This window comes from Cupressus sempervirens, chromosome 8 (assembly GCF_028749045.1).
Source record: "Cupressus sempervirens isolate cs-2001-9-10 chromosome 8, ASM2874904v1, whole genome shotgun sequence".
Taxonomy (NCBI): domain Eukaryota; kingdom Viridiplantae; phylum Streptophyta; class Pinopsida; order Cupressales; family Cupressaceae; genus Cupressus; species Cupressus sempervirens.
Genome location: NC_143125.1, coordinates 293,894,840 through 293,922,146, shown reverse-complemented (window position 1 = coordinate 293,922,146; position 27,307 = coordinate 293,894,840). Strand labels below are relative to the sequence as shown.

Sequence of the window (27,307 nt, the reverse complement as noted above, 5' to 3'; positions counted from 1 at the left end):
GCAAGATAACTTTTCTAAAATATATTGAAATCCCTATTTCAACTTGCATTCTTTAAATCTCATTGGTTAACTTGTATATTGACCAATGTCACTGTCAATATTACAACTTAATAAACTTAGGAGTATTGTGGATTTTTCTTAAAGAATAATACCAAAATTTTGTATATTTGACTATATTACAAAAGCCAAAAATTGATGTAAGGTAATGTTCTATATATGGGCTTACGAATTCTTAAACAACCCCAGTCTCCACGGCTGCTTAACTCCAAGTTTTGCTTCAATTTAAGCAGTTATAGTGCTGCCATGCATATTTTAAATCACAGAAAAATGATAAAACAAAATCTTCTCTTATTTTAGTGGAGCAGCCACTACTTGAAAAATAAAAATAAGCATTTAAAAAAGTGGGGCAGAGAATACGCAGCCACTACTAATTGGAAAATATAATGGCTTCACAATTTGTTTTCCCTCCTTTTATTTATTTCCAGTTTTTTTTCTTTTCTAAATCATTTTTATTAATGATTTTATTTTAAAATAACTTTTAAGCTAACTCATCAAACAATAAGCAACCAAAATTCATAATCATGGGGCCACCAGCTCCGCAAATAGCTGCTAAAAAAATTTAGCAGCAGCTGCTAGCCAAAATAAGCTTAGGAGTGCATGGGGACCTACCCTAAAACATGCTAATCTCTACACATTGGATAGCGACACAAAAAAGGTGCTTACAAAAGCAATCCAGAAAAACAATGCATCCAGTGACTATACATGAAATTATGTATATCAGAATCTGAGTTAGCTATGCATTTGATTTAATCTGTGATAATTGGTCAGAATCCAAAGCAGGCTTCTTTAACAATATTGAGATCACTCTGTTTAGCTCATCCAATGCATCTTCATTGAAACTGAAATCTGATTTCCATGCGATATGTTCATCTGGCCTAACCAAAATTGCACCTTGATTTGGCATTTTGCATAATTCCCACCATGATCCTGTGATGTCCTCAGCATCGATCAGAGATTCTCTGTTCATTCTGCTCCAGTCCTCTGCAACCACAGAACCTCCCTTGACTACTGATTGCCTTTGTGGTGTCATCAACATTTCATTGTCATGATATTCATGTATGGATTGGTTACAAAGGGCATTGAAAAAAGACTCTGGTGGCCACATTATACACACCTTCAAAGGAAATTTGCATGCCTTTGCAATTTTAAGTGCAGCATGAGCCCAACAATAGGTTCTTTTATTAGGTGCAATTATAAGAAGAAACTCAAGCATATGTCCGGGAATCAGATCCAAAGTTGAACAAATGTCCTGTCAATGTAAGATGGAACTGCAATAATGTGAGAAGCAGAAACAAATTTTAAAATGGATACTGCATTGACTATAATGGTGGTGCAACAACCTCTCAACCCTTTAATAATTCCACAAACAATCCCTGATATGCAACAATAAATTAACAAGATAAAAACCTCAACAAATCAAATAGTTCATTTTCTGCCTACTTCCTGCCATTTTAAAATATCTGCTTTCTGCCGTATGTATGATTCTTCAATTGTTGCAAATCAAATCTAAATAAGAAACCCAACCTATAAACTACTATATAGAGGAGATAAATCATCAATTGTCTACTTTAAAATCTTAGTGTAGGACAAAAAAGATGAAAGGCACATTGTGGAAGGAAAGCAGAGCAGAGTAGCTAAAGAAGTTGTCCCAATCCTAATTCTAGATCCTGTATAAAGTTGATTTCCCTCAGAACGTAAAAGAATACTGTATATTGATCAATGGCAGTTTGTTTTGAATTGACGTTCCATTACCAGCAGATCAAAATTATTACAAGGCCATATATTCTTTACATGTAGCTGTGAAATGATCATCAACATGCTATCATACAGTTGAAACAGACCATGTGTTGCATTTTATGAAGTTTAGGAAAAGATTGGAAGTATTTTGAAATCAAATGCAATGAAGTAGATCAGACAAATCTAGGCCAAAGAATGAAGTCTAGAAAACCTTCTAGTCAAAACAAGGGAACGTTGTACCCCCTTCAATGCCACCCATGACAATAGAATTATGACAAGGAAAATGTTTACCATATTATAAAACATTGAACAGATATTTACCGTGGTCAGATGAAATTTGTTTTGACCTACAATCCTTATTTGAGTGTGTGGCAAGCGTGATCCAGGCTCAGATGACGGAATATAACCTCGACACCTTCCTGTAGGGTTTTCCTCTAATGTATCATTTGACATGTTCCTTCCAGGAACCAGACAACCTCGTTCATATCTGCACAAAACAAAAATTAGATTTACTTTTTTACTAAACTTTAACAACACCTAGGCAATGCTTTCAAGATATACCATTAACAGACACATCTTAAGATACAGGTACAGCTTACATAATACTTACGTTTCAAACTTGTGAATCGATATCCCATATAGAAGCAGCAGAAGGTAAAAGAGAAGACAATCATGCAATGTTAAAAGTTGTTTAGGGATGTAAGAGCATACCTGAATCCAAGATCTTCTGCAGGAAATTGGAGCTGAAGACTCTGACCATCTTCTAAGATACGTTTCACTCTTTCAAGCCTTGCAGATCCTAATGGATTATACCTGCTGAGGAGAGGAGCTGACAGTTGTGCACGCCCTAGTGCAAAAATGCTCTCCAAAAGTACTGTTTGTAACCGACTTGGGAGAATGGAACCAATCCCATTCACTGTCTGATGCACTATCCTAATTCAGTAGAACCACACGTTTAAAGAAATCAAGCAATATAGTTATGAATTATAATTATATATTTCCAAATGATTCAAACAGGTGAGGAGACTATTAAAACTCTTCAATAAACTAGAAGGTTTGCGGCTACCTGAATTTGCAATTTTTGGGTTAAGACCCAATGCTGAAGGAATCGAAATTGCTGCCTTGAAATTTGCCACACTGAGTGCTGTGTTAAATTCTGCTATCTGATCTCAAAGGAAAAACAGAAACATTTTGTAATTCTTTTCTGCATTATTGAGGTTCCAATCACACATGGTAAAGTGAAAACAGTGAAATAAATAATACATAATTTCCAGAATGTCTCCTGTACCGGTTTGCGCTCCATTTCATATGTTGTGAGTAAGTCAGGGGAGGCAAGCCCATTCAAGACAGCAGCTAACTTCCAAGCTAAATTATGAGCATCCTGTATGCCTGTGTTCATTCCTGCAATTGCAGTAGATCAACATAAGCAAATGTGGAACATAACAAATGTCATGGAGAATAGCCTGGTAATATAAAACATAAAGCTAAAATGTTGTAAATAATAACAGGATAATAAACATAGTTCTTATAAAAACGGACAAAATTGGAAATTACTATCAAAAGTGACAAAACATTAGATGCAAACATATCACACCAACCACCATAAGCCTGGGAGATGAGCACAAAGACCAAATCAAAATAGAAGCAAAAGCAGGTCCAAATAAGTACTGCAGTTTCCTGTGAGGGCTATGAAAAACTACAGAAGAATTCTTATTCTAATTGAGAAATACATTAGACATCAAGATTATTAAACTACCTTGGGATTGATCCTCTTTCAGAAGATGTGCCTCTAACCATATGAACCACATTTTGGTTCTTCTATCTTGAATTTTAGGTCTAATTCCACATTAAAAATGTATTCATCAATTTTAGCACAAACCTTTAGTAGCAGACTGTACTGTCTTCTATGTGCAAAGAGACTTTTTCTAGACCCCAGCGAGTAGGAAAAAAAATAACAATAATTTCAAGATCTCAAGACATAAAATTTACTTCCTAATGATATGCAGATAAATTCTACTGACCAGATCCCAGAATACGGACTTTACATTTCAAGCCTCAAGAAGAAAGATAGCAAAATTGGCATTATGTAGAGGCCACATTATTTTTTAAAGAACCCTTGAAACAAAGTCACATAAAAAAAAAAGTAAATGGCAATAAGCTAGGATTTTAACTTCTCAAAGGCATTGGTAGTTTAGATTTTCCACTTTCCAACTTCTTTCCAGTGCAGATCTAAAGGAAAAATCTAGTCAGAACATAAAATATATTAGACACAACAGAAAAAGAATTTTGATGATTGCATGCAAAAATACTATGACACCAGGTCCTCCTGGAGAGGTTTTCAAACCTAGGAAATATGAGTTTGATATTAGTTCAGAGCCAAGAGGCCCTAAGTATCACCCAAGACTCACCCCAAGCCCACTGGGGGCGTCTTTGGGTGGACACAAGAGGGACCCATAATTCACTAACTAAAACTGGTAAAAATAATTACTCCTATTTTACACAAATTATAGTTAACTAATATTTCCCTAGAGTGCATTCTATTGACTCCTTTAGCATAGAGTCAGTGATTCATGTCCTCATTTCACAAGCAGAAGAGCACAAAGTAGCATTTTGCTTCCAAGCTGCCATTTTTATTGTTGTTGAAAACTTGAAGGCCAAATGAGAGAGATCTATCAAAAATGAGTTACTTGTGATATTTTGAAGATCTTTAGTGTCCTTTCAAATTCTTCAAGTTATTTTAACTTTTTGAAAATGATTTTAATCTTTTCTAGAACTTTTGGAGACAATGATAATATAGATGTTCTAAATTCTAATGCCTCATTTTTTTCCTTAATGCAGTGTAAGGTTGTAATTTCCTTTTGTTTTGTTTCATTACTCGTGCAGAAAGAATGGTGGTTTTTTCCAGTTGTCTCAAAGGTAGCCAGCCCATTTAAAATTGACATGTCACTCTTCAGCAACATGCATGGCTGAGTGAGGGGCTTATTGTTTGGGTTGTGGCCAGTACATGATCAAGTATAAAATCTCACATGGTCAAGTCAGAGCTCAACTATGTGCTACAACCAGCTTAATGATAAGCGTTTCTCCAAAGTCAACTAAAAAAGAGTTGCCAGAGGAACAAATTATTGAATATATTAAGGACACAAAAGGATGTCAACATTATAAATAATGAAGCAAGGCAAGAGCACGTCCTCTTTCAAGGAAAGCACCATGCAAGCCTACTAGTAGCTTAATAGCTAAGTTGCCAGTTCTGGTGTGAGATCGGGTATGGGTATGAGATTCTGGTATGCAAGTACAGGAAAATATTCTTGGGTACAATATGTTTGGGTACTGGTATTGTGTGTGTAGGTGCGAGTGCAAAAGAATTTAAAAAATACAGAATTGTGGATACATTTGATAGTATGATTCACCATCATTGATCAATAGTAGCAATAACGGTAAATGTCAACTGATAGTTCAAGATTTCAATATTGTGGCATATATTATGCCTATGACAATTCAAATGAAAATCATTGCAATTACAAATTTTGAAACAATTAGAATCAGACATTTGTATGCTCATCTTCAATCTTCACCAAAAGATCTAAATCAAGGCCATCCGTTGAACCACAACCAAATGAAGTGCCACTCTCACTAGGTACATCATGTGTGTTGATATTTTTCAGTGATAATCTACAATTAAAGATTTCACTGTTAATGTTGGACAATCTATTCTATTTGGACTGTGTCTACAAAATCATATGTACAAGTGGCTGCAAGTGTCATAAATATTCTCTATTATTTGGACTGTGTCTACAAAATCATATGCACAAGTGGCTGCAACTGTCATAAAGATTATCTAATCTATTTGGACCGTGTCTAGGAAATCATATGCACAAGTGGCTGCAGCTGTCATTAAAATTCTCTACTTGAAAAAGACAAAACAAAGAATGTCTTAGAATTTAACTGTCAAATGTCAGAGAATGTATTCAGCAAGCTGACAACAGTAACTGATAAAATGGGAATATTTTTTTGATGAATATGTTTTTAGGGGATGTGGATAAGTATATATATAACAAGTGTTGAAAATTATAGAGTGAGTTCAATGAAACGAGGCTGAATGGTGCAGGAAGAGATCTTTTCTGAAGTTTTTAGGTGGTAGCATTCAAATAGGGGGTTCGTCACTAAAGCTCTATCAGTGATATACACATTGAAACAAAACTGAAAACTGGCACCTACCTTCTCCATGGCAAGATCAGTTCAAATAAAGGGACTGGCCCTATTATTTGAAGGCGTTCCTATCAGTGATGTGCCATTAGTATGGTTGTGATGCTCCCGTTGTTTTTGGTGGCTGTAAGAAAATAAACATGGGTAGCGTAATGAACTAAGAAGGCTGGAAGTTATCCTTAAATCTGAATAGTTTAAAAGGACTTCTCTGAGAGAAATGACAGAGTTCCACATTTTAAAAGGCATTTAGTTGAAGTACATGCTGTCATAGAGTTCTCTGAAAGGTAGTCAATGATATGACTGTTGTTAGCTGTGTTTCTAAATAATATTTTCTTATAGTAACATCGAGTTGTATCTATAAGGATTGAAGCCATGCAATGAGTTAGAGTTGTAGCTCTTAGAAAGGTTGGAGCCTGAGATTGAGTTGTGAAGGTTGAAGCCTTTGTTGTCTTGGGTTGCTGTCCATCATTGACTGATTAGTGAACCGTGGTTTTTACCCTAAAAGGGTTTCCACGTCATGTCCCTTTTTTTTTGGAGGTAATTTGATTTAATTAATTTAATTAATTAAGTTGTCCAAAATAATGAATATTTTATGAGGATGACTAATTAATTATTTTAATTAAATAAATAAGTGGTATTAAGTTAATTATTTATAAAGTTATCAAATAAACAAATATTAAAAGGTAACTTTATATTTAATTAATTTAATAAAGTGACTTGAATTATAGAATATTTTATAAAGTCACTTAATAAATAAAATAATGTTCTAGAAGTTTCTGGAGAAAGTGGAGAAAAAAAATAAATAGGCATCCTGGGCTTCATTCTCATCAGGGCAGATTTGATGTTGTTGTTGTTGTTGTTGTTTCACTTTGTGGAGCCTCGGGTTTTTGCAAATTACTTCTTTGTCATAGGAAACGAAAAACTTCCTATTGATAGCAATTTTGAGGGTGTGAAATATCACTTGAATTATTGCAGCTGGGAGGAAGATACTTCAGTCTTCTATTTGTGTTACATTGAGAAAAAAACAAATCCGAAAAAACAGATCCAAAAAAACAGTCCAAAAAAGCAGAGCGAAAAAGCAAAGCGGAAAGGCAGCATTGGTGAAAATTATTACAGCCATCTATAATCAAGTTCCTTTGGATATTTCATGCATTTTTCTTATCATTTAGATGAATATTAGAAGGTAAGGCTGTAGATGAAAGTTTGTAACAAGATTTAAGATTATTCTTGCGGATGTAAGCCAAGAGTCTTGGACATTTCATACTAGCATTGTAGTTGACATTTTATGTGCAATAAAGGAGACATAAGTTGCTGGTCTGATATAGTGTAATTGAATATGTATTTATCATTCATGATCAGCTTATTAGTTTGCATGCGAATTGTTTGACAAAATGCCAATTGGCTGTAGGTTCTCTTTTTGGCATAAATAATGTTATAATTCTGCATATCAAATGTTTGTATTAATGCCACTTGGCTATAAGTGCATTAACGTCATCATAGGTTGCATCCAAAGTGTTTGTCATAATTACTATTTGCTGTAACAGCATATTGCAAGTATTTTTTAGTCATAGTTCCAAAAATCGCCATGAAATTGCCGAAATCGCGATAAGATTCATGGCTCCCGATTTTTTTGGAATCGGAAATCGTTGGTGGTGATTTTTTCTTGTGAATCGCCAAAATCGCTATTGTGAATCTCCAGAAATCGGCCGTTGCAGCAAGGATAGAAAGTTCAATTTAAAAAAAAAAACACATGTTTTATTTGCTTTCTAAGTTGACTTTCCTCTTTGTTATAACCCTAAAGAGCCTTCTATTTGCTTAGTATGAGTAGAAAAGAGGAAGAGTGAGAGAGAAGAAGAGAAAAGAGAATCCATAGGTTTCCAACCAGCAAGAAAGAAGAGCACCAAAGAGATCAGAAGTCCATTTGGGGAGGCCATAAATTGCATTGGGAGCATTAAGGAGTCAATATCAACACTCCTCAACTCATTTGCAAGAGGTAAGTGTTGGTTTTTTTTTTGCATGTTAGTGTAGTATGCATTTTTTGTTAAATATTTTTAGTGTTCATTTGCAAATCTTGAATGTTTTTTATTTTTACTAAATTGCAAACTAGGGTTTGTTGTTTTGTAGTTTTTGTTTATTAGTTGCAAACTTTGATTTTTTACATGAATTTTTTTATTGCAGCAGCCCTTTGCTTTCATTTTCCAATTTCCACAATGGGTAAAAAAGATGAATGCTGGAAATATAATGAAGAGTTTCCTAGGAGAACCAAATATCAAACAAAATGTATATTTTGCAAAGAAAAAATAAATTCGGGAGGTATCTATAGATTGAAATACCACATTGCTGGCATACCTAGCCATGATGTCACAGTTTGCACTCATCAAACCGCTGAGGCAAAACGCTCTTGTTTAGTGGCATTAGAAAAAATTGAACAAGACAAGTTGACTAAGAAAATGCAACTTGAAGGGTTAAGAGGTATTGGCTCCCGTGCTCCCACATCCGCAACCGCATCTACATCTGCAAGTGCATCTGCATCAGCTTCCGCATCCGTAGGTTGTGTTGGAAAGGGTTCTTCTAGGCCTCCTTTTCATCCTAGTGCTAGTGCTCATGTGAGTGTTAGTGGTAGTCAGTCTCATACTGAGACAGAGTCCAACACCAACCTATTGCGGCCTAGAGTGTGGAAAAGCAGAATGGATAGTTACTTTGTGCCCCGCACTACTCCTGGCTCCCAACCCACGCTTGAGGGCATGGGTTTGAACAAGGAGATTCATGATGCTGCCAGAAAAGAGATTTGCAAATTCTGGTACTTTTGCAACATTCCATTTATTGCAGCCAGGTAATTGATTCTTTTTTCTTTGTTATCTTCAAAGTTAAAGTTAAAAGTAAAAGTAAAACTTTAATTATATCTACTTGTTTTATGATTTTAGTTTTTGACATCTAAGTTTTTAATCAATATCATTATCTATTTGTGACAGGAATCCTTATTGGCAGAACATGATAGATGCAGTTACCATTTGTGGTCCGGGGTTTAAAGCCCCAACTGAGGCTGAGTTGAGTGGATAACTCCTGGAGGAAATGGTTGAGAATATGAGGCATGAGCTTGAGGACAACCGAAAGGAGTGGATCGAAAAGGGTTGCACCATCATGACTGATGGTTGGACAGATAGGAGGGGAAGAACACTCGTCAATTTTCTTGTATCCTGTGGAGGTGATTGATCATTCTACTTTCCTACATACATAATTTTGAATCGTGATTGACTATTTCAAATTTTGATTTGTTGATTGCTAATAGTAATTATAATTCGTTATTTTGTTACTTGTAGGATAGACCATGTTCCTCAAATCCATTGATGCTTCTGCTCATGTAAAAAACGCCACATACTTATGTGAGGTTATTGAGGAAGTTATAGCAGAGGTGGGGGAACAACATGTGGTGCAAGTGGTGACGGATAATGCAGCAAGTTATGTTGCTGCAGGTAAACTTTTAACTTTTTAAGTTTTGAAAATAAATTTATTTGAATTTTGAACTTTTTCTAATTCTAACTTAGAATTTCTAAGTTTCCTAAGTTCTAACATGTTTGAAATTTGAATTTCTAATTATCTTAAATTGTTGTAGGCAAACTTTTGATGGAGAGGCACCCCACCATATTTTGGTCCCCTTGTGCAGCACACTGCCTTGACCTCATGTTGGAGGAAATTGGAAAACTTGAGTGGGTCAAGTCATGTGTGGAAAGGGCAAAAAACATATGCAAGTTTATTTATAATCATTCATTTGTCCTTAGCACAATGAGGAAGTACACAGGAGACAAAGAGTTAGCTCGTCCAGGGATCACGAGGTTTGCCTCGAATTTCATCACCTTGCAGTCCTTGTTGACATCAAGGGATGATTTGAGGAGCATGTTTGTTGGGCGGGAGTGGATTTCATCTTCCCATGCTACGACCACTACAGGGATAGATGTGGTGGATTGCATATTTGATGATGATGGTTTTTGGAAACCTGCTAGAGAAATCCTTAAGGTAATTTTATTGCAATTTAACATTTAATATTTTACAATTTACTATGCTAATTGTTTAATGATTTAGTTTTACCTTAAGTTATATTATTGAATTATTCTATGTTTAAGTTTTGACTCAAATTTTTGTTTTACTTTATATGTAGGCCACTGAGCCTCTTGCATCTCTCCTACGAACTGCTGATGGGGAGAAGCCCTCTATGGGCTACGTATATGAGGGCATGGATAGGGCCAAGTCGGCCATTAGAGCTCAGTATGCAGGAGTGCAGGAGAAGTATGCCCCTATTTGGGACATCATTGATAGGAGATGGCAGAATCAACTCCACAGACCCATCCATGCAGCAACTTACTTTTTGAATTCGGCATTTCGTTTCCGTCCTGACTTCAAGGCGGATGAGGAGGTTCTCACCGGATTATATACAGTGATCCAGAGGTTGAGTACTGATGAGGATAGCAGTGCTGCAGGGTAGCCATAGATGCTCGGGAAACAATACAGCCAGGTAAAAATTAAATAATATATTCAATGTTCATGAATCTAGATTCTAAACTTAAAGTTGATTATGTAATTTTAGAGTTAACTTGTAATTTGTAAATGAGACTAATTATTTTTATTTTCCCTTATTTCAGATAGATGGTGGCAAATGTTTGGGGCCACAACCCCAAAACTTCAAAAAATTGCCATTCGTATTCTGAGTCAGCCAAGCAGCGCTTCTAGATGTGAGCGCAGTTGGTCCATGTTCGAGCACATCCACTCGAAGAGGAGAAACAGGTTGACAGTGCAGAGGTTGAATGATCTTGTCTTCGTTCATTACAACCTCTGTCTTAGGATCAGACAGATTTTGGGCACTGACTCCTCTCCGATCATTCTGGAGGAGATTGATCCAGAATCAGAGTGGCTCACAGAGGTTGTAGATCCAGTCTTCACTGAGGAAGACCGTGCGTGGATTGACCAGGTGGATATAGAGGCTGAGGCAGCTAGAGCACGTTCTTCAGGCATTGGTAGACGCACACGTGCACGCACAGACACAGGCCCTAGCGACATTCGTGAGCCCATCTTATATGCGGGAGATATGGCTCGACAGTCCTCTAGGACCTACATTAGACGCCTTGCTACTAGGCAGACTGGATACTCAGAGGCTGAGGCTAAGGCCGTAGCCGAGCTTGAGGATGATGATGACTATGAGCCTGAGGCTTGAGCTGGAGCCTTGTTTTTATATTTTGTTTACAGATATTGATACTGAATCATTGATAGACATATGTTTCAAACTTTCATGGATCTTCATCTTAGATTCTTACATAAATTTATGATTTGATGTCTTATGGATCATCTTACATACATTCTATGATTTAAATCATTATGATCATTTGATTTCTATTTACTTCAGCTAGCCTACAATTTACATTTTAGATAACATAGTTACGTATGTGATGGATTTTATGTTCCATGTTTATGTATGTTAAGTTTTAACTTCTATTTGATGATGTTATAGTGTGCTTAAGTTATATTCAATAAAGGGTGCATGAAATAAGTTTTAAATTGTTAAAATCTTTAAATTTAAAGGGTTTTTTCAAATTTGCCGATTCATCGCCGATTCATTGCCGATTCACGATTCGATTCGGCCTTGCCGATTCCGATCCGATTCCGATTCACGTTTCTTTGTTTTTAGTACATATATGCATTGAATATTGTCAAAATAAGTTGCACATTCATGTTAGGTCATTGTGTAGTCAATTTTGAGTCTTTTTCCAAAAGATTTTCATTGATGCAAATTGAAGAAAAGAGTCATTAAAGTAAATTGAAATACTGTATCAGTCATATGACCCTTGTATGCAAAGTGTTTTCTTGAGCTTTTATCAGTATTTTGGGATCAGATTGGAGCAGGGACATTACATTCCATGTGATAAATTGTGTGTGTCATTATCTCAAATCATTTCGTGTGAATCTGTTCTATTTGTTAATAAATTTTAAAATACCGATCACCTCCTCTCCCTTTCAGTATTTTTGTGTTTTCAATTGGTATCAGAGCCAAGCTCTCTCTTCAAAAGCTTAAATGCCTAAGGGTAGGTCTGTCCTGTATCACCATGAGTGCCTTAGAAGGTCTAGCCACAAATTGTGCTCCTCTATTTGATTGGAACAATTAGGCTTTCTGGAGTGTTCGTATGAAAACCTACATTATGTCTCAGTTTTGATGTTTATATGAGTGTGCTCAATGGATATACTATTCCAGCTTTAGCCCCCCATGGATGCTGATGGAAAGATAAGTTTGAAAACATTGCTTAAGCCATGAATGCTCTTTTATGTGGTTTGTCAAAATCTGGGTTTGTTAAAGGGACACATTGTACTACAGCCAAGGAGGTTTGGGATAAGCTGTTCAATGCTTATCATGGAGATGATAAAGTCAGGAGCCCAAAAGGTTCAAACTCACAGAACTGTTTCTAAAGACATTCCCATGAAAGAAGATTAAAGTATTGTTGTTTATTTTCTCAGGGTTGATGAAGTTGTTAATGCTCTAAAAGGTTTGGGTGAAACAGTTGACGAGAAGACTATAGTTCAAAAGATTCTTCGCACTCTTCCTTTGAGATTCACTGCCAAAGTTTCTATTGTAGAAGCAATGACTGATTTGGATATTCTTACCGTAGACAAATTGCATGGTATTTTAACAGCCTATCAAATGAGGACAAATGTTGAGAGCACATCTCAAAGAGAAACAACATTTAAGGATGCAAAAATTGGCAAGGAAAAGGAGCAAAAACAGAGTGAAAGTTTAAAGGAAGGCTCAAATGATGAAATTGCAGACCTTGTGAGAAAACTGAAAAAAGGTCTTGGAATGCACAAAAGTAAGCTAATTTTAAAGTGTTTTAACTATGGTAAACTTGGCCTTTTTGCATCAAAATGTCCTTATGAGAAAGAAGATGATAGTGCTGATGAAAGAAATTATATGTCTAGGAGGTCTAGAAAATTAGAAAATTTGTAATAGGACATTGGAAATCTAATAAAGCTAAAAATATTCTCTACTCTAAGGATGGCAGCAATGCTTCTTTCAGAAGTGAGGATGATCCTCAAAATGATGAAATATTGTTCACGGCAATAGATGATTTAAATTTGGAAGAGCATGAAAAAAGTGGGGTTCCTAAGTTTGATGGGATAAACTTTACCATTTGGAATTTTTGGATGATAATTTACATTAAGTCTCTTGGTCTTGATGTATGGAAATTATTTTAGCTGACTATGTACTCCCCTTCGAACTCACACATCTTGAAAATAAGAAGTCACCCAATGCAAAGGCAATGAGTGCTATCCTAAGTTGTTTACACAGTGTGACAATTACATGCATTTTAGTACAGCCAAAGAAATTTGGGAGCAACTACATATAACTCATGGTAAAGAACCTAAAAGTTGTAATGTTCCATTTTAGGTACGTGAGGCAAGTTTCGTAATGTTCCCCTTTCCGGATATACACCCGAAGGTTGAGATGCTGTACAAACCAATGGAATGCCATACAGTCAGAATTGAGACACTGTACGCTGGCAGCAAGGTGTCGTATGATCAAGAAGGGAGGTCATATTGTACAGGCCAGAGATGGCCGTACGAAAAGCAGTCCGTATGGTGGGAAAAATCCCTATATGGTGAAGGGATGAATCTGTACGGCCCTATTTTGAAACTCCTCTCTATTTGGTGTCTATCAGCGTACTTATTTTGTTGATTCTGTGCCCATTGCAAGTTTTCCTTCAAGTAATGTAGGATGTCTTGTCCCTCCTGAAGCCAATCCCTCGCCCTTGGTGCGCAGTTGTCTCCCAACACTGTATCGATGAAGGAGAGGGGTTCATACTCGTACAGAGCTTTGAATGGTGCCATCCCAATGGACATGTGATATGTGGTATTTTAACAATATTCTCCTAAGTGTATCCACTTGACCCACGCCCATTGTTGTGTCGAGACATAGTTTCGAAGGTAACCTTCGAGCCATTTGTTCACAATCTCCGTTTGTCCATCTATCTAAGGGTGGTAACCAATACTTGGTGACAATTCTATCCCTGCCAATTGAAACAGTTCCGTCCAGAAGATACTGATGAATCGCCCATCCCGATCACTGACAATGTTTCAAGGTAACCCATGCAGACAAAAGACTTCTCTAAAAACCAAATCGGTAACTTGTGCGGCCTGAAAATCTGAGGGGATGGCAAAGAAGTGTGCATATTTTGTCAATCTGTCAACAACCATGAAAATACAATCCTTTCCATTCACCTTGGGGAGCTCTATTATGAAATCCATTGAGATACTTTCTCACTTATGTTCTAGAATCGACAGAGGTTGCAGTAACCCAACAAGTTGAGTATGTTGGATTTGCGCACACTATCTTACATATTGCAACACATCCCCTTTAAGTCCTTTCCATGAAAACCTCTCTCGGAGACTTCCGTAAGTTTTGAAGAAACCCAGGTGTCCTACCAAGGGTGAGTCATGTACTTCCTTTAAGATTTTCTGCTTCAATTTGGATTTTGGCACTAAAAATATCCGATTCCTATAGTAGATGATGTAATCCACCACTTTGTACCGATAATTCTGGGCGTTGCCATCCATTAGCTCATAGGAAAATTTGTTTTTGGAATATTCTACCAACAGATGTGCCTTACAGTCAGCTGAAATTTGGTTTAGTGAACATATGGCGGGTTTCCTGGAGAAGGCATCTACAACCACATTGTTCCTTCCCTTTCACATATTCAATGTCAAAATCAAAAGCCTAAACCTTGCTTACCCATTTTTGTTGCCTCTCATTCAAATCCCGTTGCTCCAGAAAATATCTCAAATTGTTGTGATCCATCTAGACAACAAACTTGGCACCCACCAGATACTGCCGAAACTTGGTTAATACATGTACGATGGCCTACATTTCTTTGTCGTAGATGGAATATAAGCATTCCATTTGTGTAAGCTTCCTGCTCTCCTAAGCTATGGGGTGTCTATCCTGCATCAATACCACACCAATGCCTTCTCTAGATGCGTCGCACTCCAGAATGAATGGTCAAGTGAAATCAGGTAATGCAAGTATGAGACAAGTGCTCATTGCCTCTTTCAATTTATCAAAAGCAAGTTGTGCCTTTTCGTTCCACTGGACAGATCCCTTCCTTGTCAGATCCATTAAGGGTGCACTGAGCTAAGAGAATCTTTAACGAACCTTTGGTAATAATTGCATAGTCTGAAAAACTTTCACAAATCCGTGAGTGATTTTGGGGGAGGCCAATCAAGGATGGCCTAAATCTTTTCTTTACGAACTTGAACTCCATATTTACTAACAAAATGCCCCAGGTACAATATTTTTGTCATACCAAATTCACACTTGGATTTATTGGTGAACAAAGACTGCTCCTTCATGATCCTTAAGACTTCATCCAAATGCTTCAAGTGCTCCTCCCATATCCTGCTATAAATAAGAAGATCATCAAAAAATACCAATAAGTACTTGCGCAATTGTTTGTTGAAGATGTGATTCATGCATGATTGAAATGTAGCAGGTGCATTTGTCAATCCAAACGACATGACTAGAAACTCATAATGCCCATAGTGACAACAAAAGGCCATCTTTTTTACGTCTTCCTCTCTCATGCAGATCTTATGGTATCCAGAATAGAGATCTATTTTCGAAAAATAGATTGCGCCATGTAATTCATCCAAAAACTTATCTATCCTTGGAATGGGATATCTATTCTTTTCTTTTTTTGTTCGACGCACGGTAGTCCACACACATGTGCATCGTCCCATCCTTCTTTTTGACCAATACCACCGACGACATGAAGGGGCTAGAACTGGGACGGATCCATCCTTCCTCTAACAATTCCTGAATCGTCCTTTTAATCTCATCTTTGAACTTCTTGGGATGGCGGAACGGTGTGGTTATGACCAGTTTGGCTTCTGCTTCTAACTCGATAGTATGTTAAAACCCTCGATGTGGTGGTATGCAAGCAAGAATGTCTATATAAACTTTATTGTAGTTTCTCAAAATCTTCTGGAGATCGTCATCCTGGAGAGGTATCCATTGCCCTTTTATAGGTTCTATCGAAACAAAACAATGTGCAGCCCAAGCAACATCATCACGCCAAAAAATTGTCTTCAACCGATGCACAGAAACTTCCTTCGGACCCTCATTTGCCATTCTGAGAAGAACAACCTTCATTCTATCGACAACAAAGGTGATATCCATCCGTTTGAAACTATAAGTGTATTCATCAAGTGTCTCCATCCACTGTATGCCTAGAATAACCTCCATATCATCAAAGTCCACTATGAAGAAATCCTCTGTCACCATGTGATTTACCATTGTGATACTTAGCTGAGGAACAAGGTGCGTGCATGGCAAAAGAGTCCCTCTGGCAACCTTGACTTGAAATCCTACGTGCGTCTTCGTAGGTAGACCTCTTCGCTTCACCAAAGATAAGTTTATGAAATTTAGAGTGGCTTCGCCATCCAGCATCACCATAATCCTTTTTCCTTGGAGGGTTCCCCGTACATGAAAAACTGTGCACCTCGAGCTATCGGCTAGGGCAATAGTTCCTCCGCACCGTACCAAAGATGCGATTCTTTCCATATGGTTTAAACTAACCATGTTGTTGTCATGAGGTTGGTTGTCTTCGACAGGTATTTCTTCCTGTTCATCCTCATCATCGAACATGACCACAATGTAATGGATCTTCCCTTTTCCGAGGCATTTGTGGCCAAGCTCCCAATGTCCCTTGCAATTGAAACATAGTTTCTTCCTCCAAAGTTCCTGTCTGGTGGCTTTGTCCAACGACGACTTTTTGGGCGGAGGTTTATTATCTCTGTCCCTCGGAAACATCAATGGTTTGGAATAAGGGTAACTTCGCGAGGATGATGTTAATGATGATGCCATACTTCATGCCTTCTTAATGGCCTCCGACAGGGTGGTAGGATTAAACCCCTTTACCCAACCTTTCAGTAGTTCTGTTAATCCATCCATGAAGAGCACTACCCGTCGTCTTTCAAAAATGTCTATGACCAAAACAAAGAGTTTCTGAAATTCCGCAATGTACTGGTCGACCGATCCAATTTGCCTCAGCTATGCCAAATCTTTGAAATTGAGTTCCAGATCTTTGCCATCAAATTGATCTATCAATCTCTCAGTGAATTCCACATAAGTATTTATTTGATCCTGCCCCAATGTGATGGTGCCATGATGCCACCATTCATGCGCAACTCCCTCTAAGTGCAGCGCCGCAAATTTAATTCCTTCTAGTATGGGATTAAGCTGGAAGTAAGTATCGGCCTTCATTACCCACGCTTGTGCAGATATGGATCCAGATCCGTCAAATGGAGACAAATTTACTTTACTCAACTTTCTTCTGAGATCATCGTTAAAATATCCTTGATTTTCGCCTCCGAATATCTCATTCTTAGATCCGCGTAGTCTTTGTAGAATATATCTTCCTCAAAATTCACATTCTTCCAGTCTTCTCTCAGTTGTTCTTGCATCGCTTCAAAGGTTGGTTGTTTCCCTCCATGTGGTGCCTCCGTCCGTGGGGGAAAAGAAGGCATGGAAGGTCAAGAGCATGTTGGATTAGGGTTTGAATTACCCGACACCGAGTCCGCACTGTGACCATTTTGTTCTCCGGATATTTTATTGTCTACCAACTTCTTGAGTCTCTTCCACGAGTCGTTGAATATCAATGACCTATACCTGATTTCTGGCCAGTTCTCTCAGTAGTTCCATGAGTTCGGCAGCTGTAGGTTCCAGTTCGGCAACCATTCTATCAACAGAAGGGATTCTTTGTCTCTTCCGACTATAAACTCTCGTTCACTATTCAAAGGCTAGCAAGATCGAAACGCTTTGATACCACTATAATATTCCCAAGTGCAGAGGTCTAGTGACGCCCAAGTTCTTGGTCGTACAAACACCTAGGATGAGGGTCGTAAAGAGTGGGGATCACAATAGTGGTTGTACGGAGGCTGTATTATAGTTGTACAGTGGATGGATTGCAAGGGTGCAGTCCAGGAGGCTGTACGATGATTGATGTGTTTCGTACGATGGTCAAGGATGACCATACGGTGGTTAGGGTTGACGTACGATGGAGGGGGAGAGAATGGCATACGAGTGAGGCTGAGATGGATGTGCGGCAAGCTGTACGTTGGATTGATGGAAGACAGGAAGGATGTATGAAGGTGTGGGTGGAGGGTGAAGGCCGTATGACCAAGGAAGAAGTAGTTACGAAAGAAACAAAAAGTGGTACAGATAGATATCTGAGCCCTACGGTGAAAACATTCTTGTTCATTCACAAACACAAAGATTTTGATGGAATCTAGACGAGACTTGAATATAGATAATTCCTTCAAGAAATATATATGCCGAAAGATGATGCTCCGATTTGTCAAATCCGAGCGAAGTATGACATGCAACAATGGAATAGGGTGAGGGTTGAATCCCACCGAAACTGCACAAGCCAAATAGTGAAGATCTTTTAGTTTCAAAATGGCGAACAATACAGAACTCCAACAGGAATTTGTAGTACATAGAACTAATCCTAAAGCATGCTTAAAGACTACCTACAAGCCATGCTTAAATACCCGTTGGGAAACTTTTTGAGGGTGTACAAAGGTAGCCGACGGCGACACAAACTATGGATCAAAAATAAAATGAGTCCAAGATATATTAAATCAATTGGCCCATTAACAATAGGTTGATAAATGATTTATTTTATAATGGGAACATTACATCCTAAATTTTATGAACTCCCCCTAAAATTTAAGAACCTTGTTCAAACACTAGAAACTCCTCCAAAGACCTTGGCTCTGCTCTATAATCCCTTGGAGGACTCTCTTTTCATCTGTCCATTCTCCCTAAAGTAGATTGCCCTAAATTTTAGGAACTACTCAAAATGACTCCCAAAGTCCCTGCAACACTCTATGAGTCCCCTAATCATCTCATTGGCCTATGGGAACTCAAGTGATAGGTCAACCTGCCACTTATGTCCTATCACCTAGAAAGAGGATGCTACATTGGTGAAATGTCTGTGTTAAAATTGTGAAATTGTGAGTCCAAAACAACAAATTTTGGTATGGATTATAAAATGTCCCCATTTTTGCCAGTATCAAAGTTTGAGAGATTAGCCTTATTGTCAATTAGGATTGCGCCTATAGCAAGATGCAGAATCTAGCCATCCTGTTGAAACATGGAAACTCTCTTGGGTGGTGGGTTGTCCTAAAACGAGAGATGAATCTCCGAAAGCTAGGCCGATTCCTAAATAGTGATCACCTAATCCTAAATTATACGTGAGATAAGGGATGAGAAGTGAATGACAAACAATGAGTACTAACCTAAATGAGGTGATACACCGATGGTTTTGAATGTAACTTTAATCAAATCAACACGAATTATGAAAGACACAATTGATTCACAATACTCAAACAAACATGCAACCACAAAAATGTTTATATGCAAGGACCAGGATCTTCTGCTTTGAAAGGGAAACCTAGGTTTCACCAATTTTCTGCATAAAAAACAATGATCACAAACAAAGACCTGTAATCACACGTATCAAGATTCAAATTTGCAATAAGGAATGTAACTTAAATGAAAGCGAACACAACATTAAAGTAAAAAATTCACAATATTGCACGAGAATCAATGAGAAGGAACCACTGAATCTCTATAACCAATGCTGAAAAAATCTCTGCTACAAATTTGCTCTTGCAATCAACTCAAAATTTACAATGTGCAAAAAATCTGAATCTGAAAGAAGATCCTCATAATGAGGTTAAGGTACAATATATAGAACTCATAACCCTAATTCGGATTCCAAGATCATGCCTAGAAAAAATCAGTCAAAAATGATGGAAACTATGAAGAAGCCTCTGAAAACTACTCTCAACCACCTACCCAACTGATAGATAACTGGAAAACTGCCTCTAGCCCCTCAAAATCATGCATAAAACCCAAACTCGGATCCCTCAAATAACCCAAAAATATAGCATGTAAAACTCATAATTTTATGCAAAATATGCATAAAATAGGCTCTCATCACGTACTGCATGCATAACTGGTCTTAACTGCTCCATAAATCACCAAAAATAGCACTATTTTGCTCCATTACTGCATAAGAAACTAGAACTGCCCTTAGCCTCAAAAATAGCTCCATACTCAACTCCATTACTACATGTAACGTTCAGTTAACTCAAACAATTCACATTTGCTAAAATAGAACTCATCTTTGCATGAAAGAGTTAACTAAACGTCTCTAAAGATATCCACTAAACACTCTCCTTGCATTTAGGCATTAAGATATTTGAAACTCCTCTTAATTCCCTTCATTTAATTAATAAAATCAATGGTTTTATAACTGCACCCATTTGATATATTAATTTTACAATCATATCTTCTTTTTATTATATTTATTAATATTAATGTGTTTAACGTTATTTTTATTAATTTTAAACACATTAATCTTAATAGATATAATAAACGGAATATATAAAATATATCTTTTATAAGTTTTATATATATTAAATGATCGATAATATATCACTCATTTAATATATATAAGGCTTTATAAAAGATCTTTATTCTAGATTAAGTTTTATATGCATTTTATAATATTTTTATAATGTTTAATGCATATCAGACATAAAATAAATAAAGAATGGACTTTTCAAATGATAAAAGTGTTTAACTCCTATGTATGATAAAATTAGAGTTTCAAATTAAAAATGCCTAACTCCCATGGATCCGAAATTTTATGAAATGTGACAAAGGGCGACCAAAAAGGGAGGCATAAGGTTATTTGCTAAATTTTTTGTTTCATTTTGGTGTTCACGCATAGGAAGAATGAGGGTTTTCAAACCCTAGCCGCATGGATGATCTTGCTGGTTCGATTTTCCTAGCTTACTTGGACGCCATATTTGCTCTATCTCTGCTAGCAGTGGTCTTTTTTTGAGCTTCCTGTTTCTTCCATGCTTTGGACGTTTTTATCTGTAGTTATTCTCCATGCTTTGGACGTTTTTATCTGCAGTTTTTCTCCATGCTTTGGACGGCCTCTTGTGGTTTAGACACCATTATGTTTTCCTGCAATTTTGGGTGTGTTTCTTGCTTGGTAAACGGCTCAAATTTGAGCTTTTAACTATGAGTTTGATTCTCCTATTGGACGCCATATTTGCTTGGACGGTTGTTGGTCTAGTTTGCAGTCTTTACGTCGTGGTTACTGATAGCCATTTTTCATTGTGAGCTCACGAGTTGTTGTTGGATGAAAATGGCTTCCTTTTCGTTAGTTTTACAAAGGTAAATATGAAGTTTTCTTGTTGGCTAGGTTTCGAATATATTGATGGCTATGACATTTTAACATGCCTATCCAAATCTGATATGGGTTTTACTTGGAAATAATATTACTACTGTAGATGAACTTTCCTTTCATGGTTTTATCTTTTATTCGTCTTCCTGACCAAATATATCATTAGATTCATGTGTTTCTTGTTTGCTCTCTTGAATCCATCTAAGCTCAACTAGAGTCAAGGCACTGGCCACCACTAGCATTATATACCAATGGACCACACACAGCCTTTGGATGTATTGTGCCAGGTTAGTACTCAATTGCCATGTCTCTCTGTGCTGGTCATGCACTATATGAACCTCCTGCAGTCTTGCTACTTGCTGCTAACATTATCCTTTATTTCCTCTTCAGTTTCTTCATCTTCCACAAATAGACTTAAATCCTTCCCTATTCATGTCATTCTATTGTCCCCATAGGATGATTATGTCTTGCTTAAGCACTCTAGCCGATATTTAGTTGTTCTATTGCCAATCTACTCAGCCAAATTTGCAAAAAATCATCCTAGTTGTATGTGCACATTCTCTTGACTTCCACATAGGCTCTGCCACTTTCTTCTGGTACACTTGCATGCTATATGCTTCTAGGTAGACTGTACCAATTTCTCCTAGAACACGTACGTGATATATAGTGTATCTACACTCTAGAATCAGAATGTATTCTATAGAGAGCAGTCTGATACTATGCCACCATAGGGGGAGTCCCTTAATATGCCTTATGCTATGTACAAAAATTTGCACAGAAAAGTTGCAAAGCATAAAACCTAGTGGTTTTTGCACAACTTCATCTAAAACCATGCAGCATCCATATAAAGTTGCATTGTCAGCTACCTTCAAACAAAATATAATTGATAAATTGTTTTGCTTGAGCTGCTCTAAATATTATCATGTAACCCACAACCAGAGTTGCAACATCAGAAATCTACAAGCCCATAACTCCAGTAATTGTTAACAGATTCACAAGATTTTCATTTTCAAATATAGTTGAAGGTTTATCTTGCTGTGTTGAGTGCATCATCAGATTTTCTGCAAATGATTGTCATTCAAATGTACTTACACTTGTGACTAGAAAAAACATTTGAATAATTGTAGATTGTCCTTGACTTGATGATTGCTTTGACATTATCATATACATGAAGTGCTACTCCTTCCTTTGTTTAAGCATTAAAGTTACTTGTTATTTTTCTATGTTTATTATCTCACATCTATTATACTTTAACGTTTGATGCTTGCTTACAATTTATTTGTTGATTGAGTATCTTCCCCATCATAAGATTCTAATATTTCCTGATCGCCTGCTGCTATAACTGGGTTTTCATGAGTTGTTTGAACCTTTTTCTAACTTAAATAATAGCAATGACCATATGAATGCCTATATTAAGTTTATCAGCAAACTCCTTTGTCAAAAGTAAAAGATCATCTATTGCATTCATGATTTGCCTCATTCCAAACCAAACCTTGATACGCCAATCGGCAGTGTTATGCAAGTTCTTGTACAATTCCTCTTGAATCTTTAAGCCTTATGGAGAAACTATAATACATGTACGTCCCTTTAACAATCTCCTTGTGTCTTCAATCTCCTGCTATGGTTCAACTAGAAGGTCCCATACTTGTAATTTATGTATGCCCCCTCAACAATCTTCCCATGTCTTTAATCTTCATCTCTACTTGATTTGACCAGAAGGTTTCACGCTTGTAATTTATGCATGTCCCTTCAATAGCATCCTCAGTCCTTCAGTCTTGGCCCTGACATGATTCAGTCGAAAGGCTTCAAGTGTATAATTTATGCAATATCCTTCAACAACCTCAAACATCATACCTGTATTTGCACATGGAACAAACTCATTAGCATAAACATGTTTTATTTTTCAGATTTCTCTATTGCCTTCTTGTCTTTTAATATAGTTATCTGAATAACCATATTATAGGAACAGTAGAGTATAGATGATTGGAAAGATCTACATTGCTTAGTTCATATGAACTAACCCTCTTCTTCTTTTATATTTTGCAGGGCTATTCCCAAACGGAGATGCGGGCTCAACCCTTCGACATTCAACTCAACAAATCTTTCATTCAGATAGTTGATGCCTTTCCTCTTATCTTTTTCAGTACTTTTCTGTTTATACAATGTGTTTATTCAGATATTATGTTAGGAGCTGAGAATGCTTGTGTGATATTTGAATGCATTGTATTTAAGTATTGTGTAAAACTTGAACACTTTGTACCTTATCAAAACAATTTTGAATATTTCCATAAAAATGTACTATTTTGGTACTTGTATTTTGAATAAAAGTGATCAATTTTCTTGTTTATTGATTCCTGTACTTTACTTTCTGCATTCTTTTCATTCTGTAATATGTATTCTTAGCAACTAAAAAAGACTTAGTCAGCAACTAAAACACACTTAGTTCAGCATATAACATAGCAATTTAGGAGGTATGTTAAATTGGTAACAAGCCTATTATTGTGAACCTCGTAGGCTAATTATTGTGTATAGAGGGTCTTCTGATGCAATGGCTTGGCTTGGAAGGATCTTATCCTCTCCAGAATTCATCAAGTTACAGGTTGGTCTTCGTTTGGCTCATATCATACTTCATTTGGGCTTAGTTTTGTGTACTTACTATTTGTGGTAAGCTGGGTGTTAATTGAGATGGACCCTTTCTATTTTTGGATAGTGCATTTGGTCACATAGAGAAATAATAGGCATGACTCTTATTTCAGACGACATATTTAAATGATGAGTATTTTGGGAGTTATAATATTTTTAGTGGCCACATTATTATTAATCATTAAATGATTTATTATAAAGTTATAATTTAACTTTATAATATCACTTAAGTTGAGGGTTGAGTACTCATTGGAAGGGGCCATTAATATTATTAATATTATGCCAAGCTAAGTATTAAATGTTGCCAAAAGAGTCAAGTTGGAAAGTCTTAAGAGTTGAGTTCTTTTGGGAAACTTTCAAAATTTCAGAAGTTGAATTCTTTTGGAAACTTTTGTCAACAAAGGCATTATAAATATGAGCTCATTTCATTGGGAAAAGCATGCTTGGATATTATATTTTCTTTTGATGCTTTTGTGGCTTTTTTCTGAGGTTCTGAAGTTTGTGCCTTTGCTGAAGTATAAGGGTTTGTTCTAAGGATTTGTTATCCACTACTGAAGAATAGTGGAAGATTTTTTGAAATTGGTAGTGCAACTTGCTGCTGAAGTACAGCAATTTGATTTGTCTTCTTAGCTATATTAACTGTGCAAAAGAAGTTAATATTTGTGAGTGAATTGATCTGATTCGTAAGGGTTTGGAGATGGAAATTATAAGTTGCAGACCTGCATTTTCGTTTGGAGTTTGATGTTTTCTTTTATTGGGGCAGCGTCTATTAGATGCTAACTGCGATCTGCCTTAAGTTGGAGGAAGCATACTGTTGTATGTTGTTCCTCATACAAATCTGCTGCAATTTGATATCTACAGCACTCACCTACAGGTTCTTAATTTAATTGCAAATGTCGTGAGAGTTGTAGTTATGTGTTTCAGTCATTAGATTGTATGCCAAGTGTTTGTATAAATATCTATTGGCTGTAGATGCACATTTCACAGGATGAAATCATATGTATGTATTTGAATGGTCAAAAAAAGATAGCATTTGTACTTCAGCTTCTTTATTTGGACATCTAACAACCATTTGCATGCGTCTAAACTAAATTTGAACCATTACAAGCAAGTGGAAATAATCTAAAGATAAAAGACAGCAAGATAGAGATTTCATGCAAAATGTTTGACAAAATGTCAAACCATTAATCTTGTGAAGGAAAATTGATGTTTAATTAAGCTATCACCTATTGAGGGTTATTACAGATTATTTCAGTGGTATCAAAGCATACAACACACCGTCTAGTAGTATGATATGAAGAGTTGTTGGCATTTTTGGATAGCGAAGAGTTCCTATTTGTTCATCCAATGAATCATAGCGTAAGAAGAAATGCAGGCTAACAATTTCATCTCCCAATGCCAAACAAGTTTAATATAAAATGAGGAACAAGACAACTGATGTCATTGGAAAAGTTGTCTTTTCTAATATCGATCCATTCCATGTTACTCACAATCCATATTATAAGAAGATTGTAGACGAGATTATTAGAACACAACATTTGCATGTGCCACTATGATAAGAAAACAAGGATTAAAATTTCAGATAACTATTTCAAGATAAACACTCCTATTCAAAAAATAAAGGCCACATGGGTTACAAATGGATGTAGCATTATCATGGTTGTGTGAATGGATATCACACACGCCAACTCATCAATATTGTGGTGACATGGTTATAGGGTACTTGCTTAGGGCTATTGACTATTTGAGGCATCACTAGTCAGAGGACTTTTAGTTTCAAATCCTCAAAGATGCTATTCGGGACATTGACCTCAAGAATGTGGTGCAATCATGACAGATGCAACCTTTATGTAGAGGGCTTTGAAGCAATTGGTCAAAGTTGCCTACAAATATATGTATTGGACCCCTTGTCTGTATGGCATGAACAAAGCATTTAAAGAACTGGTTAAATCTGCCAAGGTCAACCAAGTAGTACTTGGCGCAAGAGATGTGTAGATATTTATCTACAATCACTAAACAATGCATGTACTATTCTAGACCCTCTCCAAGAAATTATTTCTCAAAATTGTTGAGACTAGATATGTCTCATCCTCTTAAAGAGTGTGATTGAGTTGCAAGAGTTCTTGCAAATAATGTTTGCAATCATAGTTAAAACATTTAACATTCCGACTTGGCAACTTCTCACCAAGGCCTAGAAAGAAACTCGAAGAAAACTTGGAAAAAAACTCAGCAACTTGAAAATTTTGTTAAATTTAATTACAAATGCAATTACTTTTCAAAACTCAATGATGAATATAATGCATTAGTAAATGAGAAAACAAAAGAAACAAGTTGAGTCTAAATATATTTAAATACAAATTGGTTACAAAATGGCATCCGTGGAATGTAGATGACTGGTACTGTGATATTCTAAAGCAAAAATAAAATAGCAAATTGTCTTTGTAAAACTAAAAGTAAATGCAACATCAAAACAATTTACATCTTGCTCTTCCCACCTCTAGTAAAAGCTAGGAAAGAGGTAGAGGGTCTAGTCCTAAGAGTATGTAATGTGCCCAATATTAAATGTAATAATTTAATTTAATTAATTAATTAACTAGTCCCAGAATTTAAATAATACAGTGAAAGGACCTTTAATTAGTTTAATTATTTAATATGGGGTCCAAGTTAATATTTGTATGTGTGGTTCCGATTGATTTAGTATATCTTGGACTCATTTTTGTTTAAGTATCAATTGGTAAGTGTTGCCGTCGGCTATCTTCGTACACCCTCAGAAAGGTTCCCCAACGGGTATTTAAGCATGGCATGTAGGTAGTTGTTAAGTATGTGATTTGGATTATATTTCTTTGGACTACGAATTCCTGTTGGGATTCTCTATTATTTGTCATTTCGGAAGTGAAAGATCTTCCCTACTTGGCTTGTCCGATTTCAGTGAGATTCAACTCTCACCCTATTTCATTGCATGTATACCTCGCTTGGATCTAGCAAATCAGAGCACCATCTATGTTCCATCTCCATTCATGTTTTGGCTTTATTTGATGAATTTGGATCTTTAAGTTCTAGTTGCATTATTAGTCATTTTCCTACAACCTATACACCATCGACTTCACAACTTGATCTTCACTCTGTACCCTCCACTCTACAACGTACAGGTATACACTCTACTGTACGGCCATCAAGGTAATACTGTACGAGCCTGAGGCACTAGCCACCCGAAGCACTAGAACCCAAAGCATTGAGGGAGAACTACCTAAAGCGTTGACCTGAAGCACTGGCCACCCGAAGCATTGAGGGAGAACTACTTGAAGCACTGGCCACCCAAAGCACTAAAGGAGAACTACCTGAAGCACTGGCCACCCGAAGCA

General features: G+C 36.7%; 2 protein-coding genes across 3 annotated transcripts in view; one reads left to right on the top strand and one right to left on the bottom strand.

Moving 5' to 3' along the window:
* Positions 1 to 437: 437 nt before the first annotated feature.
* Positions 438 to 27,307, bottom strand: part of EMB2421 (FAD/NAD(P)-binding oxidoreductase family protein) — a 222,303-nt gene continuing 195,433 nt past the window's right edge. For both annotated transcript variants that reach the window (XM_089797482.1, XM_089797483.1), the window contains 5 exons: positions 3,086 to 3,198; positions 2,864 to 2,960; positions 2,509 to 2,725; positions 2,119 to 2,284; positions 438 to 1,309 (listed from right to left, as the gene is read on the bottom strand). In XM_089797482.1, the coding sequence (XP_089653608.1) occupies positions 794 to 1,309; positions 2,119 to 2,284; positions 2,509 to 2,725; positions 2,864 to 2,960; positions 3,086 to 3,198 (1,109 nt within the window). In that variant the 3' untranslated portion in view covers positions 438 to 793. The remainder of the gene's footprint in view (positions 1,310 to 2,118; positions 2,285 to 2,508; positions 2,726 to 2,863; positions 2,961 to 3,085; positions 3,199 to 27,307) is intronic.
* LOC149542583 (uncharacterized) lies at positions 10,481 to 11,328 on the top strand. Its single transcript, XM_089796214.1, has 2 exons — positions 10,481 to 10,510; positions 10,638 to 11,328. The coding sequence occupies exon 2, from the start codon at positions 10,652 to 10,654 to the stop codon at positions 11,204 to 11,206; it is 555 nt and encodes a 184-aa protein (XP_089652340.1). The 5' UTR covers positions 10,481 to 10,510; positions 10,638 to 10,651; the 3' UTR covers positions 11,207 to 11,328.

Coding starts and splice junctions, on each gene's coding strand:
- LOC149542583 (XM_089796214.1), top strand. CDS start 10,652: ATGTTTGGGGCCACAACCCCAAAACTTCAAAAAATTGCCATTCGTATT.